Genomic DNA, 18,400 nt, shown 5'->3' on the forward strand with positions numbered 1-18,400 from the left:
TTCACTGTGAACGTCAGCTGTGCTCCCCCCAACAACGTGACAGCTCTGCTTTTTTCTTTCTTTCTTTTCATTTTTAACACAAAATTCTGGATTCTTAAAACCTCTCACCGCTAAAAAAAAGCAGCACAAATGGTGCAGCATGCCCAACAGTAAAGATCTTCAAGAGCTCAGGAAGTGGATGCGTGGATTCCTCTCAGGCTGCAGAGTAAACACAGATCAGACAGATGGGATCTCTCCATCTATCTATCAGCCGCTCGCAAACATGCCCCTGCATCTACAACAACACACAAACTAGACTCCTACTGCTCCCACACTACACAAACCAAAACAAGCCCCTGAAGAAATACCATATTTTCAAACTTTCTTCAGGGTGAAGTTGAGGGATGATCAGTGGAGCACACACACACACACACACACTAACACACACAGCACACACACACACACACACTCCACAGCAGCCCAAAGAAGCATACAGAGCCCTTCTCCTTAAATGGTCAAAGCTCCCAGGAGTGAAAGAAAGGCTGCTGCTGAAAAAAGACAGGGAACAGAGGGGACGGGAGAAGGAAGGAGAAGCCCCGAGGATAGAGGAGTTTTCTGAGGGAAAGGCTGAGAGGGTGACAGTTGGACTGTGGGAAGTCGCTCTCAGTTGCAGGGGACCAGCGGGAGTGTGTGTGTGTCTCCTTTTCTACAGCAGTGGACTCAGGTAATGTGTGTGCCGCCTGAGGACCGGTTTGGACGGTGGGCTGCTTGTGAGCTGTGGGGTCTTTGCTTATCCTGGTTTCAGGTGGACACACGTGTTGCTGCAGAGGAGACAACTTCAGCTCTTTGAGCAGTTGGTACTGGAGCGAGTGTTTATGGGATTTTTTGTTGTTGTTGGTCTGACTTGTAGCTTCTGCGGTGAGTTGACATGATCTTGTATTTTCTTAATTTGAAAAGTCAGTGGGTTTATCTTCCCTCTCACCTGACTTGTCCACTGACTCTGTCCATCCATTTCTTTTTTCTCTCTCTCGCACTTCCTCTGCCATGTTATCTCAGACTGTGGCTCCGTAGCAACCACTTCCTCTGCGGGCCCCGTGCTCACTGCTTCACACAACCAAATTTTAAACAAATCTGGCATGAGGGAGTGAGCTTATGTAACAGGAGGAGGAGGGGGGGGGGGGGAGGATCTCGGTCCCCTTGACTCCCTCTGAGGAAAGGGGCAGCGAGGCCTGGCCGCAGTGAGGAGTTCATTTTGACTCTGATGGAGGAAGAAGTTTAATTATAGAACATAACTGTAAAGAACAAGATATTGATGTCCTTGTGTCATGTGGTGCATGGGTCTCTCTCTCTCTCTGTATTCAGTCTTGTATGGCCTGCACAGGAAATCGTCTGAGTGATTCAATTACTTTTCAATATTTATCTGAGTCTGTCTGCCAGGGAAACACACACTGTACCTAGTCGAGCCTCCCACACTGCAGGTTGGCATGTTTGTTTGGACAGTGGTCATTTGCCAGAGGTAATAGTTTCTTCTGTGTCATCAGCAGAAGAAACAAAAACTGGTTAATTGTGTTTTTTGCTCAAAAGCAAGATTCTGTCGTTAAAACACTTTTTACTTGTTGCATTTGTGTGATTGTTTAGTTTAAAATAAAATGGACTGTAAAGATATGGAGATATTCAAACTTTTGAGATGATCTGTGATGTCTTTGCTGCTCTTCTTTGTATTCTCCTTATTTGGCATATGTTGTTGTAGAAGAAGTAGAATATGAATGAATGAATAAATCAATCATTTAAGTTTGTCACAGAAAATGCAGTTGGTTGTTACCAAAGTTGTGCTGGCAATTACATCATCACATTAGAAATACTCGCTCTCATATTCATATTCATATTTGAAATAGAACCTCAAATGTGATCTGTCCATGTAAAAACAACTGAAGGAGACTCAGACAGAAGTTTACACTTTTAAGTATGAGAATCAGGTGGAATTAGAAGATGCCAATGAAAGATTAACGTTCTCAGTTTCTTCAGCTGCAAGAAGTTCCACATTAAACTCAACAGTTTAGTGTAGTAAAACAGCTCTTTAACGTATGAAACCATCTGTATTAAATGCTCCTGCATGCAGGCGGAGAGAGAGAGAGAAAGAGGTGGATGTGCTCTTGCATGACAGTATTCCTGTAGTCAGGAAATATCTGACGCTCTCTGGAAGACAGTTAAACAACCCATTTCCTCCCCAGTGACTCACGGCCTTTCTGTCCCTATACGTTCCCAAGAACTTGTCATGCTTGCGATGACACTGAGCAGCTCGGATTTGTCGGATGTGAAGTGCGTGCCATATTATATCCCAGAAATAACCAATCATCCGTCACACCTTTCCCTCCTCGCCGTATTCATCAGCTGGGGAATCGAGATGACAACAGGGGCAGTAAAACAGAGCCCCACCTGCGCTGGTCATGGATATGTAAATCTTTCTATTTTTAGCGAGACCATGACAGACAGAGAGGCACTCTGAGTACACTGTGCTCCTCCAGGAGGTGAAATCTGCTCCTGACTCCTCTATTCAATAGATCGATACAGTAGTCACAAATGTTGTATGACTTTGGGTTGAAACAGTGTTTCTGTTGCACACATTTAAAGATATTTCTCGCCTGTTTCATCTAATATAACTTTGAGCTAATCTAGCCAATAAATACATTTTCAAATTGGCAACAATTTACAATTATTCAGTTATAATATAGTACATTTTCTATTTTTTAAGTACCAACAGCTTCCAAATAGTGACTACTTGCTGTATAACTGAATATCTTGAACATATTAACAGAAGAAATTTGAAGATTTCCCTTTTAACTCTGGCAAAATAAGATATGATGGGATTTTTCTTATATGAGTAAATGACTAAATTAATCAGCAAAGAAATTAAGAATTAAAATGCGATATAGCTTTGCTATATATCCACAGCGAGTGATAGAAAAAGGTTTTGTTTTGAACATGCAGTAACATTTCGACAGATATTATATGTACATAGACACCATTGTCTGATGCTGATACAACATATACCATTAATGCCAATAATATGTGTGAATGTTCACTTTCCTGACTCCATCTTTTATCTGAGTGACAAGATTTCTTCATTTCCTAAGATTCGGTATCACATTACACATATGTGTTAATTTTGTGTTCTCGTCATTGGGTGTCTTTCAACCATAAACTAAGACTTAGATTTGAAGTCACACCATTTATCTGGTTTAATGGGAAAACAACATTGTAGTGTGAAGAAATCATTTCTCCTCTCTTATCTTCCTGCTCATATTTGTATTATTTTCATAATCTATCCATGAGAGCCTCTGTTTGTTTGACTCTGTCCCTCTGGAGCTCAGTGAGTCTGTGAGAACAAGTAACACTGAACGTAGCAGAGTCTGAAAACAAGTCGGTGCATCCGACTCACTCTGACAGTTTCTGCCCAAAACCCTTTCTGGCTGATGAAAGTCACAGTGTGGGAACAAGAACACATGTAACTAGCTTCGCCGGCTCCGTCATGAGTCGTATTTATTTGCCTTTTCAATCCCTCAGTGAGTGTTGCTGTTTTTGTTAACTGTCCTCTCATCATCTCTTAAGATATAATCAAATCTCTGCTTATTGTTTCATGATTAAATGAGAATCTAAGACTTGAAAGGCTTTTTTTTCGTACATTTTTCCATCAAAGGAAGATTTATTTAACATATTCAATATCTTTAAGGTGCCTTTATGTGGCCTTTTCTTGTAAACCAACTCATGTTAAAATCAAGTGTTTGTCAACAGAGTGCGCCCCTGTGGTCTAACAAATGTGTTGAATCCATTTCCGCCATTGTAAAGTGAAGTGTGACCACCTGTAGATCACTGGTATGATGTGAAAGACCAGGGTCTTTTCCTACCAATAAAAAACGACCCCGAAGGTCGGTAGCCTATGACCCATAGTTACACTTTATTGTGAAGCACTATCTAGTGGTTGTGTGAAACAGCATCAGTCATTTCAGCAAACGCCCAATAACAACATGTTACGTTTGTGTCACTGTAACTATGATCAGTTCAGGAGGAGGAGATGTTGGAATGGTTGGACGAGTCGACAAAACTTTATATTTTATCATTAGAAACCACTGTGTTGTTTCCTCTGACCTTGACCGTGATTGTTATATAACCTTGTGTGTTTTGTATTGTAACCATGACAATGAAGGTCCTTTAACTTAAATGCTTATTTTACCCAAACCCAAACAATCTGTTTATTTTTCCACATCAAGCTTTTCAACATCACTGATTAATGAGTTGTACCACAGGGACAGAAAAGCTACATGTTTTTTATACTTGTTGGCCATTTCTAGACATTTTGGGGCCTTAGGTGAGACTTTCAGCACCTTAGAGTCGGATCTTTATGCCATAATTGTTCCAATTGTGTCTGGATATCAAAAGTGACAAGTGATCAAAGCCTGGATTTGACCGGCTCAAAACATCAGTGCGTAGATGGCTTCAGTGAAGATATAGTCAATGTCCAAGTTATGATTTGTCTACAGTTGGGATCTCATGATCGAACAAATGATAGGTCACCTGATTTTGGATTCTTATGCAGCGCTGAGGGCAGATGAACTGTGTTCTTACAAGATAATCAGAAGCCAGTAGGTTATTGTTATTTCCGCCTGCAGCTCCACGGTGCTTTCCTGCACCTGTAGTGTTATTTTAACAGTCTAGTGCATGCATTTGACAGCAGAGATTGATTATTAAAAGCTGAGAGGGCTTCTGTAAATAAACCGTTTTCTTTCTTCTCTTTGGTGCTCCTCCAGCAGGGGGCACCCTCAGCAAATTCTCCATCCCTTAAAAACACTCAAAAACTAATAGCAACATGTAAATTCTGTTTGTCAAACACAATCTATGGCTATCTTGAGATGAATATTCATGTTTTTCTTTGCTTATACTTTGCCTAAAAGTATTTTCTGATCTTCATTAGATCCCCAAGTGGTAGGACAATGATTGATACCCACAATTTTAACACTTGACTCATACAATAATTCAGTTTAAAGGAAGAGGTTTGGTTTCTGATAATTTAGTCACAGTCTGTTGGGAAAGTGTGCTAATACTGCCGTTGCAAAGCAGAAGAGGATGAAGCTATTTGGGGATTTGTTTATAATGAGAATGTTTGGTTCTGTGTATCATATATTTAGCTGTGGTCAGAAATCCGGAAGGGACTTTTTCTTCAGAATTTTAACATTCAAGTTTCTCAGACAATGAAAAAAAGGATCAGCAGTTCTCTTACTTATCTTTTGCATATGTCCCTGTCCACACATAACAGGCACGTGTTTGTGTCTTTGTGTGTTTGTGATCTCTCCGCTCCAGGAAGAGGAGGAACACGTACCGCAGGAATCTCCTTCTGAGCAAAGTGGCCAGAACCCCAGGGAGACCTGCGACAAAGCTCCTGCTGCTGAGAGACATTTTATTTTCCCCCACACCCGCTCTCACCCCCCGCTGCTCCCCAGCATGCCCACCCTGCCCGAGGAAGAGGAGGATTCCCCAGAGGACCTGGACAGCTCCTCCAGCTCTCCCAGCACAGTGAGTGACAGAGGCCTAAGCTGTCCAGTATAAAGAAAGACTAAATGTTGCAGCTTTTATTTTGGATCAAATTAAACAGGATCCTCTCATCATCCACTACACCAGAAGGAGTTACATTTTCTGTACAACACAAGAACATGATGAATACACAACCTGAAGGGCCACATACAGAATCTTACTCTTGTTCTGCAGACAGCAATGTGTTAAACAGCCGGCCGTCTGAGTCCCCTGAGAATATTGCCTTCCGCTCATAAACACACAGGCCAGATAATGCAATGAAGCTGTATAATCTAATCTTCAGGGCATAGACCAACACAATAATAGCATACAGCTTTATGTACACACTCTCTGTATCCTGTCAGCACTGTTAGCATCTAGTGCAAAGATGAGAGGAGCTGCAAGGGAATTAGAGTTGGATCTGTGTTTGTGTTTATTTAATTTAATAGTAAGACAAAAAGTTCATGGTGTAAAACTCAACATTTTATGACCTTAAATATCCGTAACAATTCTCCTTATTTGTTCCATATTCATGCGCATCATCCAAAGGGGCTCCACGGCTCAATTTAGCCAAAAATCAAGTAACTATATGACACTCAGTAGAGGGTGTATCTCCATCCACACTGTTAATAATCAGTTCCTTAAATATGCAAGATTTTTTTACTTTGAGATCCCAGAGGGAAATAAATCCTGGATTCGCTCCTGATCCGGAACCGCACCAAAGATTAATAGGTTCTTCTCGTTGACCTCTACCACATCCTTCCTTCAAGTTTTTGAATTTGGAAATCTATTTTTATCTCTGCACAGTCTGTACCTTGTGAAACCAGAGCTGTCGTCATGGCTGCACCCACCATCGTCTACCCACAGCAGGCCACCATCGTCCAACAAGATGGTTGTCCTATGGAACAGGCCAGGTACGTGTGACCCTCTGCCATCGGGTTTTCTTGAACTTCAGCTGTAAACAAGGGACAATTTGACCTGAATTTTGACGGTTTCCTCTGTCAGGCCGCACAGTCCCAGAGCTCGCCTGAACAGAAACTCCTCTGGAGGACCCATCACCACAGTCGGTTGGCAAACCCTGCACACACACACACACACACACACACACACACACACACACACACACACACACACACACACACACAACCACACACACACACACCCACAACCACACACACACACACACACACACACATAGTGCAGAATAAATGATTCCTAAAAATAAACACACCACCATGAGAACTATTTTGATATTATAACCAACAACATTCACTACACTACATCAGTTTTTCTGTGTTTTCTTTTCTAAAGTGGATATTTGAAACACAGTAATGTCTCCTCTGTCAAACTATGATTTCAAAACAGCTTTGATTTCATTTTCCTAAAAGATTTCATGTGATGAATCAAAACATCACCTGATTTATTGTCTCACGTCCATCTGTGGATCCTTCGTTGCCTTTAAACGGAGGAGTCCCACTGAAATATCCATAAGACATAACTCATCTCTAACTGAGGCCAACCCAGCAGCTCTGACTTTTAAAACTAAAAAAAACATACATTTCTTAAAGATTAAAGATCAAATCCATTCATTTTAAATATCTGTTTTTAAGGAGTGGCTATTACTCATGCTGTAGTGACCAACATTTGTTTATACGTTCATATCATATACACTTCTCATCCCTGTAGAGATAAAAGTTAGGTCCTCATAATGAAAATCCTTAAATGTTAGGTTGGAGACATGTTTTAAGGTTAGCATGAGGTTTAATATGTGTGTGTGTGTGTGTGTGTGTGTGTGTGTGTGTGTGTGTGTGTGTGTGTGTGTGTGTGTGTGTGTGTGTGTGTGTGTGTGTGTGTGTGTGTGTGTGTGTGTGTGTGTGTGTGTGTGTGTGTGTGTGTGTGTGTGTGTGTGTGTGTGTGTCACACTCCTCAGACAGCACAGGGAACGTGATCGACCTGGTGAAAGATTCGCTCCCGGAGCTGCAGCTCTCTGAGGACGATCGACAGAAGAACCTGGAGCTGCTGGAACAGGCCAAGAAGGTCAGCGACCGCTTCCTGACGCGCCGAGGCCGCCGCTCCACCGGCAGCACAGACTCACCCACAGGTAGAGCAAGCACAGACACACGCGTGCACACAGACAAACCTGAACAGAGCATATTATATCTTGAACATTGGTTGTATCATGTTGAGGCGTTGCTCTTTTTTTTTGTCTTATTGACTTTTAAAGAAATTTGATACTTGAAGTTCTGTATGTAAACACTTTTCCATTTTGTTCTCACTGAACAAACCTTTTTTTTCTTTCCCCCCCCCCCAGGTCTTTCTCCTACTCTCACTCCATCGTCCTCACCGTGCTCGTCTAGAAGCAGTTCTCTGACTGTGGCCCCACAAGCTGGTGTGTACTGTTCTTCTTCCTTAGTATCAAATTCTTCTGTTTTACTATTCATTTTAAAGTTTCTGTCGTTCAACGGGCATGTGTGTAGGATTTAGAGCTGGCAGACATGGGAGATAATGTTTTGATCCGTGTATAATTACCTGAAACCATTAATCATTGTGTTTTTGTCAGTTTTAACTGAGCGTTCATATCTGTAGGACATAGAAACTTGATTCTCTTCCACTGAGTCCGCCATGTTTCCACACTCGCCCAGAATGCACAAACCAAACCCTGTTCCTGGTGTGCAGTGTTTTTAGGTGACCCAGCTGGTTGCATTCTCCCTTCTCACCATTAAATGATGATAAATCCTTCATACTGCTCCTCAAATTAAGGTTCATTGGACTTTTTGAGTATGATTTTGTTCGTTGTTTTCTGCTTTGTCAGCTGCGGGACCCTCAGAGTCGACTCAGTCTGGTGGCCAGGTAAAGAAATCACTGGTTTCATCATTTCATACCTAATGTAATACACTTGTGTCTTTGTTTGAAATGTGCTAAACTATTAGAAAATGTACACTTGTTTTAAAAATTAAAAACTGTCTGATTTTAAAGTTAAAGTTCATTATTGATCCAAGGAATATTTATTAACGTAAGAAAACGTGCTGTGTTGGTCTCTTGTAGCTTCTGGAGGTTCCTTCAGGACGAGAACAGACTGAACCAACGACCCAGGATCAGGTCAGACCAGCAGACTTACTCACTGCATGTGTAACTATTTGAATGATAATTTGACTTTTTTAACTACCGAGGCTGTGATGTCAAAGTTTCGATTGACCACTTCTTGCTTTTGGCCCAAAGGTCTGCTGTGTCTGAGAATAAAGCCTCTACAGATTTGTTCAACATTTTGCATCTACGATTTTAGTGTGTGTGTGTTTCCATATAAATATGAAATTCTAATGCCACGGGTTTATTCAAACTTGAAAGCTGTAAACTGTATTACTAACAGTCATTATGTTGGTGACCTCAGGGCAGGATGTTGGTGGACTGGAAGCCCACTGAGAAGAGGAAAGTGTCCTCTGGGACTCTAACGCCCCGTTTTGCTGTTCAGAAGGAGAACTGTGATCCCACCGGACCTAAGAGTCCCCCGGCGGTCAATAAAGCAGATGAGGGCGCCGATTCTGGCCAAAGCCCCAACCAGGTGCCAGCCACAGGAGTGGCCAAGCCCGTCCTCCGACCCCCCACCCAACTGGCCCCCTGTACAGCAGAGATAAAGACAATCGGGGCCTTCCCTCCACTAATGAGAGCAGTTTCCTGGGATGCTGTGGGCAGCCTTAATTCTAGAAACGGAGCGCCGAGTTTCCCTCCGAAAGCAGAGGACACTTTCTCAGACAAGCCCAGAGATGTGTTGAAGTCTTCAGGGTACAAGGACCTCTCTGCCCCGCCGGGGGGTGTGCCCAAGCTGTCTAAACTCAGAGAGGTAAAGCATTGGCGAAGAGGATTTTAAAACTGTCATCACTCGCTCTTATTTTGTATAGTCAAATGTCTCTTCGGTGATAAGGATGTGGGAAAAAAACTGCTTTGTTTTTGTGTGTGTTTGTGTATCTAGGAACACAAGCTGATGCGTAACCACAGCATAGTGGGATCCAAGTTACCAGACTTGAGTGAAGCTGCTGAACAGGAAAAGGGTAACAGTCCCCATGTGCCCTCTTGTCCATGCAAGAAAGAACGTTTTTTTTCCAACAGTACATTCAGCAGCGTCGCCAAGGGTGTGCACTTCCTGGATCTCAGGGAAAATATTTGTTCTCGTCACGAAATGGAGATGATCTGTTCTTGTGTTTTTCCTCTGTGCCACCCATTAACTGGCCACGCAACAGAGAAAGCTGCTGTTTTCAGTTTCCATCAGCAGATGGCATGGTTGCTAAAGCATCTGAGCCAAAGACCATCTGATATAAAGAGGAATTTAAAAATCTAATGTATGATTATGTTTTGAAATAACACTAAACTGTAGACTTGCAATAGAAAGTCACATTTGAGAATTTGCAAAGATTGGGACTTGTAACTTCCTAACGTGAGATTTGACAGCCACTAAGAGAAGACTTACACGGAGAAGAAGAAAATACAAACAGCTGCATCTGCACAAGCTGCAGCCGAGACACTGGTTTCAAACAGTCTGATATGTTTATGAAGACTAATATTATAACATTTAATAACAGACATCCCTAAATGACATAACTTATGCTACTCTCATAGTATATTTCAGTGTTTATCATTATACTGTAGCTGCTACTTGTGGCCGCTGTGTGATTTTACTGAGGTTTGCATGAAAGGACTTGAGACTCTGCTGACATGTCGCAAATTACTCGACTCAAAAAACAAGACCTGGTTATTTCCTCGAGGTCTGATTGACTCAGCGATGTGTGTGCAGGTCCTCATCCGACTCCCATCCCGGCCAGTACCGCGGAGGCAAAGGAGAAGTTGGATGCGATGCCGAACATTTCAGACGTGATGCTGAGAAAACTGAAACTACACCGGGGCCTGCCAGGCTGGTGTGTAACAAGCCCACCGCTGCTTACCTTTCCTCTTACTTTTACACATATTGCTCAAACATATTCCTCCCTGCGTCTGAGTTGCTCTTTGATTCAACGTGTACGTTTCCCACCTTACTAACAGTTAATGTCTGATTTCATTCCAGTGCACCACCCCTGACTGAGAAGGAGGTTGAGGTTGGTATCAGATCTGTTGAGGTGGTTGAGTTATTTCCCCTGATTTCTCCTCCTAAAAACCAGCATCAGACCTTTTGCCATTCCCTATGAAGTGTTTAAAATTTGAAGACGATTTTGTGTTCAGGTTTTCCTCTCGTGCTTGTTTGCAGTTTACAACCAGAGTGTTAAATTACACAAACAAACAAATGGGACTCTTGTCAAGTTCTGCTTCCCAAGTGTAAAATGTTAAATATAATATTCTCATTTTTTGCCTTCAATATGATTTACGGTAATTGACTTGGGACATAAGTCATAAAACAACATCTCATAAAAATGTGTTCACTTTGAGCAGAAACCTCCATTCAAACCCTTCACAGTGGAGATGTACTGTTCCACTCGCCGCTGAACGTTTTATACGTGCAGCCCCTTGTTTATCAAAACCCGTTTTGTTACCAAAGTAGTTAATTACACCGTCGTAAAAAATTTGCTCCATGGATTTGGCGTTGTTCTGTCAACAGGAAAGTGTTTTTCTGTCCCTGATCAGACCGAAGAGACTCCGGAGTGATTTCCTGTCCAGCAAATGCAAAAGTTAGTGACGCTGTCAGGGTTCAGGCTGCGGCCCCTCTCGCTGCTCCCCCGGGGGACGTGTCTGGATCAGAACAGTCAGAGGTCATATATTTCCTCTCAGCTGTGGCCCATGTATGTTGGAAAACTGTGCAGACGGGCTTTGATCAACACAGCAAAGCACGAGGAGGTCGAATGTCAAAATCACAGCCAGTTCCCCAGGCTCCTCTCAGCTGCTGCTCGACTCTCCCTCACACGTTAACAGATGATAATACATTCCAATGCATTGGGTGTATGTGTGTTTTGAGTGGTATGGGAGACTTTTCAAATGGATTCTGTTGATTTGCCTGCAGCTCCTCTGCGCTAAACGTGTTGTTTATGTTGCTTTTACTTCCTCCCCGCAGAATGCATTCGTCCAGCTGTCACTGGCTTATCGTAATGACAACTACACCCTGGAGACGCGGCTCAAACAGGCGGAGAGGGAGAGGAACATGACTGAGGAAGACACAGAGAAAGAGCTCGAGGAGTTCAAAGGAGCGCTGAAGGTTGGTCCTCCAAAACAGCCGATATCACATCAGCTCACTAGAAAGGAAGAATCCTCTGTGGCTCATAAGAGTTCCATCACCTCATGTTTCCCACAGTAAATGTTTATCTAGTCTGAGAAAGACTCTCATCCCAGGTATCTCAAGGGACACAGGGATTTGCACTTTGTTTTTCTAAGAGACTATTTTTGTGTGTCTCTTGCAGACGACCTCACCCCAGTGCCAGAACCTGGAGCAACGCGAAGCCTACCAGCGCCTCACGGAGACGGTGTCAGTGCTGCACCGCCTGGCCACGCGACTCTCCAGCCGGGCAGAGATCGTCGGAGCGGTTCGACAGGTGCAGTTCTACTAACACGTGCAGATGACGGTGTAACCAAGAGACAATGCAGTGCAGTTAAGGGACAGATGTTGCATTGTGCACATACACAGCACAGCTCATCATTTGAACGATACCGTCTGATACGGGATGTCTTGGTCAAGACCGACGTCACTACCATGGCAAATTTACTGTTCCCTTAATATAATGGTATTTTGTTATGTATACACCTCAACCACTCAGATCTCTCTCTGAGAGAAACGTTTTCAAACCCTCTCTGCTTTTAAAATAAAAACTTTTTGTCAGTAGGTTCCTGTTTCTGTGCTTCTACTCTGTAATGTAGTTTGTATTGACCAACTCCTTCACTGTACAACAGGAGAAACGTATGAACAAGGCCACTGAGGTCATGATGCAGTATGTGGAGAATCTGAAGAGGACGTATGAGAAGGATCATGCCGAGCTGACGGAGTTTAAGAAGCTGGCCAACCAGAACTCCAATCGCTCTTATAGTGGGTCTGTGGACACTGGAGGTAAGACCACGTGCTGATGACGACATTCAGATAAAGCAAAGGAAAACTCAGGGAATGAATCTCACAAAAACAACTGACATCACATGTTTTTTCTTTCTTTTAAATGGAATGTTTGTTATGCTTTATTTATTCAGCCAAGACTTTGATAAAGCATGAACCTTATCCAACCTGACTGCAGTTTGCACTGGACACATGTTGTTCACACAGCTTCACTGCAGCTCTGCAGCATAAGAACAGTTTATATGTTCCTATGTAATGCTGGATTTTTCTTATTTTATGAAGATGATGGAGTTGCACGGTCGTCAAGATCAATGTCCCTCACCCTTGGAAAGGTAATTTCTGAATTTAATGTCTGTACAAGATTTCCTCACTGCTCTCATTTCCTGCTCTTACCACCAGCACTGTTGCCTGTGCTGTTTTTTTTCTCTTCGTTATTCTCCAGGCTCTGCCCAGACGCAGGGTGAGTGTAGCAGTGGTGCCGAAGTTTAACCTCCTGAACATCCCAGGTCAGAGTCCAGCCACAGCTGGCCCGGGCCCCAACCTGTTATTAGGGCCCAGCCCGTCCTCAGTCCCCCACCCAGCCCTTGGCCCCAACGTGGGACCATCCACTGGTGCTGCTCTTCCTGTCCTGGTAGGTCCTCCCGTCCGGTTGGAAATAATGGGAAATGACATATTATGCATTGAATTACATGACACCCACTCTCTCAGCATGACTGCTGACTTAAAGTCAGTAGAGTGAGTTTATCCAAGGACATTTACTCATAACTTATAACTCTTTATTTTCTACAAAAAGTATAAATGGTTTTAAATTGTAAAGCTCTATCTTGTATTGCTGCAAAATACTGGTTAAAAGAATAAGATGCCCAAAGGCATGAATCTATATTAATTAAGTTTTATGGCGAGTAACTAAGTAGATTTCTCAACTAATGTACTTTAGTATACTTCAGAGGGAAATACTGTACTTTTTATTCCACTGTAATTATCTGACAGCTACAGTTATTTTACAGTTGGAATCATAACATTCATGTTTATAATGGATTTGCGTTTCTAGCAGTTCCACCAAAGAGGAAAAAACTCTGAGAAGGATTCATTTAAATAACAGTTTCAAAACTGAAGATGCAAAATTCAATGTTTCATAGAAAACTGCAGAGATTAGAGACAATCTAAAACATATCCACAAATTTGTTTAACAGAACATTATTTTTCTTCTTTCCAACCCCATTAATCAACCCACATGTAATTGATAACCCTTGGTTTGCAGGAGAGTGAAAATAGAACGATCTCTCACAGTAAATGCAACATTTGTAATGTAGTAATTTTTATTTTATTTCATCTTACTTTTGGTACTTTTACTTACGGTGGGTAAAGGATATGAATGCCTCAGTAATTGAGTACATGTTATTTTGTACTATTGTTAGAAAAAATAATAATAACCATTCTGTAAATTTGCTTCCTGTAGTGTGAAGCAAATTATATGAAAGTCAGCACTCCCAGAGAGGCGGTACAACCTGGAGCTGAATGGTATGTTTTGTTTTCTGGTTGTGTTTTGTGTATGCACACAAGTATGCACACACACAGACACACACTGCATGTACAGTATGTCCACATACCTTCATTCCCAAGGTCACTCCACAGTCCTTGAAACAATGGGCCAAGAAAAACCCAGAACTTCTAATCATCCTTATCAAAAGGGTTTTCTGCTGCGGCGGGACCTTCGACCTGTTTGTGTGGCCTTCAGGTTGTGCTTTGCCTTGCAGAGAAAGCACCAGCGAGGTGAAAATAACCCTGAAAGCATAAAATAATAATCCAACCCTGCTGTGGGTGATGGATATGCTATCCAGGGTCATAATCTAAACATATGTGCAAGAGTTTGAGAAAGTCCAGACATCAGTTCTAATCACATCCTGGTTGCAACGTGAGACTGAGTGAAGCTCCAAAGTGTCTGTGCTCGATGTTCTCTGAGGAGCTGGAATTGTTTTAAGTGCCAGCTCCATTTTTTCTGTTTGTACTCTCCTTGTCTATGATGGGGCCTGTAATGCACGCTGCCACTCAGTCTACGCTGCAGTTTGTCCATTCGAGGATAAGGCCACATGCAGGGTTGTGATGGAACCGAACTGTACACTCATCACAGTTTTGTAACGCCCGCTGCCGTGATGGTGTCCAAGGCTGATTGTTCTTTCCTATCTGAAACAATGCAGTGGAAAGAGTGTGCTGGAGCAGGAAAGTGAGCCGGCCAAGCCCTCAGTCAACTTAGAGGAGCTCAGAGCCGAGATCAGAGCCGAGCTCAAGGCGAAGATTGAGGAGGAGGCGTACAATAAAGGGTGAGTCCTTTTGTCTCCTGCTCATTGACAACACACAAACACGCAATGTGCGATGACTAATATGGTGCAGGTGGATCTTGTGTCGTACTTTTGTGTGTATTGGAACATTTACATTTAGAATATAGGGAAGTTCATTCATCCATATGCAGTAAATGTTATCATTTCAAATGCAGATTACAAGAAGGACTGAAGCAGAACAAAGTTCTCCAAGACGAGAAGCATGAGGAGGAAAACACTGCGGAGAAATTACTAGAATCAACAAATAAAGATGAGGAGAGCGGAAGAAAAATTAAGACAAACAGGTAAATATATAGAATTTAAAAAACTAGAATGTAAAGAAAAGTGCGTACCTCCACAAAGGCCTCACAGTGAAACCACATTTAAAATTTAGTAAAACCAGATTTTCATTTGGATCTGCACCAAATTACACTCGTGCATATATCAGTATCCTTAACATTAATGTTGAAATGAATAGATGGTATCTCAAAATCTAAAAAGAAAATCCTGACCTGGATCTCCACCAAACTTTAATAGATTCTTTCCAGACCTACAGTTTACCACATCCTTCCACAAAGTTTCATGGTATTCTCTTAAGTAGTTTTGAAGTAGTCCTGCCAAATAACAGACAAGCAAATACAGCTGAAAATAGAACCTCCTTGCTGGAAGTAAACATGTCAGCAGTGATTGAAACATGTGATATGTACATCCCTGTGCTCTTTATGGGGTCTTTTTCACAGGAGGATGGAGGAGGTCCTGTCACGTCTCGGTCGCTATTGTCCCAAGATTTCCTTGAATCGACGACTTCTCTGGATGGCGCTGACGCTGTTCGTCGTGATGTGTCTGGTCATCAGTATTTTTTCATTCTTCAGTCACTACTACAACAAACGCGAGGACACGTAAAGTGCCACACGAGATAAAGATGTTCGGACTGAGTGTCGCGCCACGACCAAAGAATCCTGCCACAGAGGGACAGGGGCCGCTGTTACTCTTTGTCTCTGTCAATTTACCATATCATCACACCCGGACTCACTTGAATCCATGGCCCTGGTTCTGGAGGCTCAGATGGAGGCTTTACGGTTAATGTTGCCTCCCCTTTGGTTGTCAGCGTTAAGTTATTATTTAGTTTGGATTGAAAAGTCAACGTATTGTTTGCTGTGGTGAGAAAAAGATTATTTCTGTTTAGGGACCAGTGCAGTGTGAAGAAATATATGTATTTAAATAAGATTCATACATAATGATTCCGGTAGATGGATGATGAATATGGCATTTTCATTTTCATTTAATGCCACAGCAGGAAAAATGTATATTTATTTCACTATTATGTTAAAACTGAAGTGCTGAACCGTTAGATCCCCCTTTTGGCAGTGAGAGGAATTACACATACACAGGATAGTAATTATATATTTAGGTAGAGCAAATGCAACAGCGCCACAGCTACTGCATTCGCTACACACCATAGAATTAATATAAAGATGGACGACTTGTTTCCACCTCCTCCAACTATCCAGAAGTGAAGCCAAAATATACTAATGCTGCCATCTTGTGCTAAAAATGTCATGTGGAGCCAGAGTCTGATTGGTGGATGGACGCGCTCAACCAATTTTGAGTTGTTCTGAGCTATAAATCAAAACCAAAAGTATCAGATATGTGTGATAAGAGCTACCTAAAATGCCGGGAGTCACCTTTTGAGGGGAAAGGATTTGGTCCATGTCCCATCAACTGACATGGAGGAAGCAGGATTTATGGCTAACACTGCAACCAGCCACCAGGGGGTGATCGGGGTGCTTTGGTTTCACTTTTGGGGAGAAGTCGTATCCTCCATCTGTATACAGTCTTTTTATAACTGTAGGCTTTTCTCTGAACACAGAATAAATTTTGCATCTGGAGCATCCGTTCCTATATCACATATCCGACATCATCTCCTTCGCTACAGACGCTCTTCTCTTCAGCTCTGACAAATTTGCTGGTAGAAGCAAAGTGCAAAACAGGAATTTTTCCACAGACGCCAAATCTCCTGCAAAATACAGAGAGAATCACATGCAGCTGGTTCATAACTAATAATTAACAAGGCCTTGAATGTGACGAACATCTATTTATATGTGAAAGTTCCCCACGTCAGCTTTAAAGTGTAATCTTTTTAATCTTTTTTTTATTTTTATCATTAGATAATAATTGAATCCTTATTTAAAGATAGAGGAATTAATACATTGTTATGATCTGTTTTTTTAAGTTCCATCATGTTTATTTAAAGTCCTAAATATAAAACATAAGCACATTCCAGAGTAGTTCCGTAAGTGCGATGATTTGCAGTTGACGGTTCTTCAGAGCACTGACAGATTTTCTTCTTGTGTGAGAGCACTGTGTCGACGGCATGAGACGTGTTTTTATTTTCTTTGCACATGTGTTTCTGCCTGTGTTGTTGGTTCCTTGTGGATGTTTTACTCTTCCACGTCACCTTTCGAATAAAGGTGCATGAAAGGAGATTAGTTCTGTTTTCCCTTTTCTAACGTGACATTTGCAGTTTTTTCAGGTGAAAAGTAAATCCACAAAACTTGGATGTTCAAAGGCAGTTGGAGCCAGGGCCGGGTCTAGGCAGGGGCAAGAGGGGGCCTGGCCCCCTCAAATAAATGTTGTGCCCCCTCAAACTAAATCCCAATTTATAATAATAATAATATAATAAAGCACAATGCCCCCTCAAGATTTGTGGCTGCCCCCTCATACATGCCTGTCTAGACCCGGCCCTGGTTGGAGCCAGCAGATAGTTGGCTTAACTTTACTTAAAGACAATTATTCAACATTCACTCGGGATCACAGGGCTTTCACTTAGGGACCATCAATAAATTCCCGTTAGAAGAGGAGATTACTACATTGTTTTGAATCACTTTCATGTCAGGTGACCCACTGACTCCAAACTAATCCCAGATAAATATATATCATTTGCAGTCAAAGTCCAATTGTGTGTCCTGTTGATCTAGAGTAGCTTTACCATTAGCACCTGACTGGATTCAGTTGGTCAGATGACATGGAAGCAATTGAAATAAATAGTTTAAAAATATATATATCTATATACAACAGGTCAAAGTATTTGATTAAATAATCAAATTCATATTTTTCATTGAAGACATTGTTATAATGGCTCTGTTCCTTTTAGATGCTTCACACCTGGCGCTGGCTCCACACGGTCACGGTTTATTTGGGACACTTGAACAAAGCAGAGCCAACAACACATCAACATGCGTGTATTCACTTCCCAAAACCATCACTTCTAAATTCCATCATATTCCCACTGGACTCTCTTAATCAACTGAGGAAACCATTGAGTGTGCTGTAATCTTACAATATAAGGTCCTAATAGACGCACACATCTCCCCCTTGAGAGAAGTTGTCTGTCCTTGTCCACAGCCCCAGATTGTCATGTACTGTCCCCGCCGGACGCCTCATTGACACCTCACATCTGACAAAACAGGGCTGCGTGTTCGTCAGTGTGCTTGGCGTCATTTCCTGCAGTCAGGGCTGGCGA

At 42.2% G+C, this 18,400-nt stretch overlaps 1 protein-coding gene across 1 annotated transcript; it reads left to right on the forward strand.

Moving 5' to 3' along the window:
* Positions 1-5,475: 5,475 nt before the first annotated feature.
* On the forward strand, positions 5,476-17,003 carry mrvi1 (murine retrovirus integration site 1 homolog). The gene is made up of 20 exons (XM_061068487.1): positions 5,476-5,547; positions 6,352-6,458; positions 6,550-6,611; positions 7,475-7,645; positions 7,856-7,933; positions 8,357-8,394; positions 8,590-8,643; positions 8,933-9,382; positions 9,512-9,590; positions 10,331-10,451; positions 10,598-10,628; positions 11,576-11,716; positions 11,919-12,050; positions 12,406-12,559; positions 12,842-12,891; positions 13,002-13,190; positions 14,019-14,080; positions 14,758-14,880; positions 15,054-15,182; positions 15,618-17,003. The coding sequence occupies exons 1-20, from the start codon at positions 5,476-5,478 to the stop codon at positions 15,778-15,780; spliced, it is 2,406 nt and encodes an 801-aa protein (XP_060924470.1). The 3' UTR covers positions 15,781-17,003.
* Positions 17,004-18,400: the final 1,397 nt, after the last annotated feature.

The sequence above is a fragment of the Limanda limanda genome, chromosome 3 (assembly GCF_963576545.1).
Source record: "Limanda limanda chromosome 3, fLimLim1.1, whole genome shotgun sequence".
Taxonomy (NCBI): Eukaryota; Metazoa; Chordata; class Actinopteri; order Pleuronectiformes; family Pleuronectidae; genus Limanda; species Limanda limanda.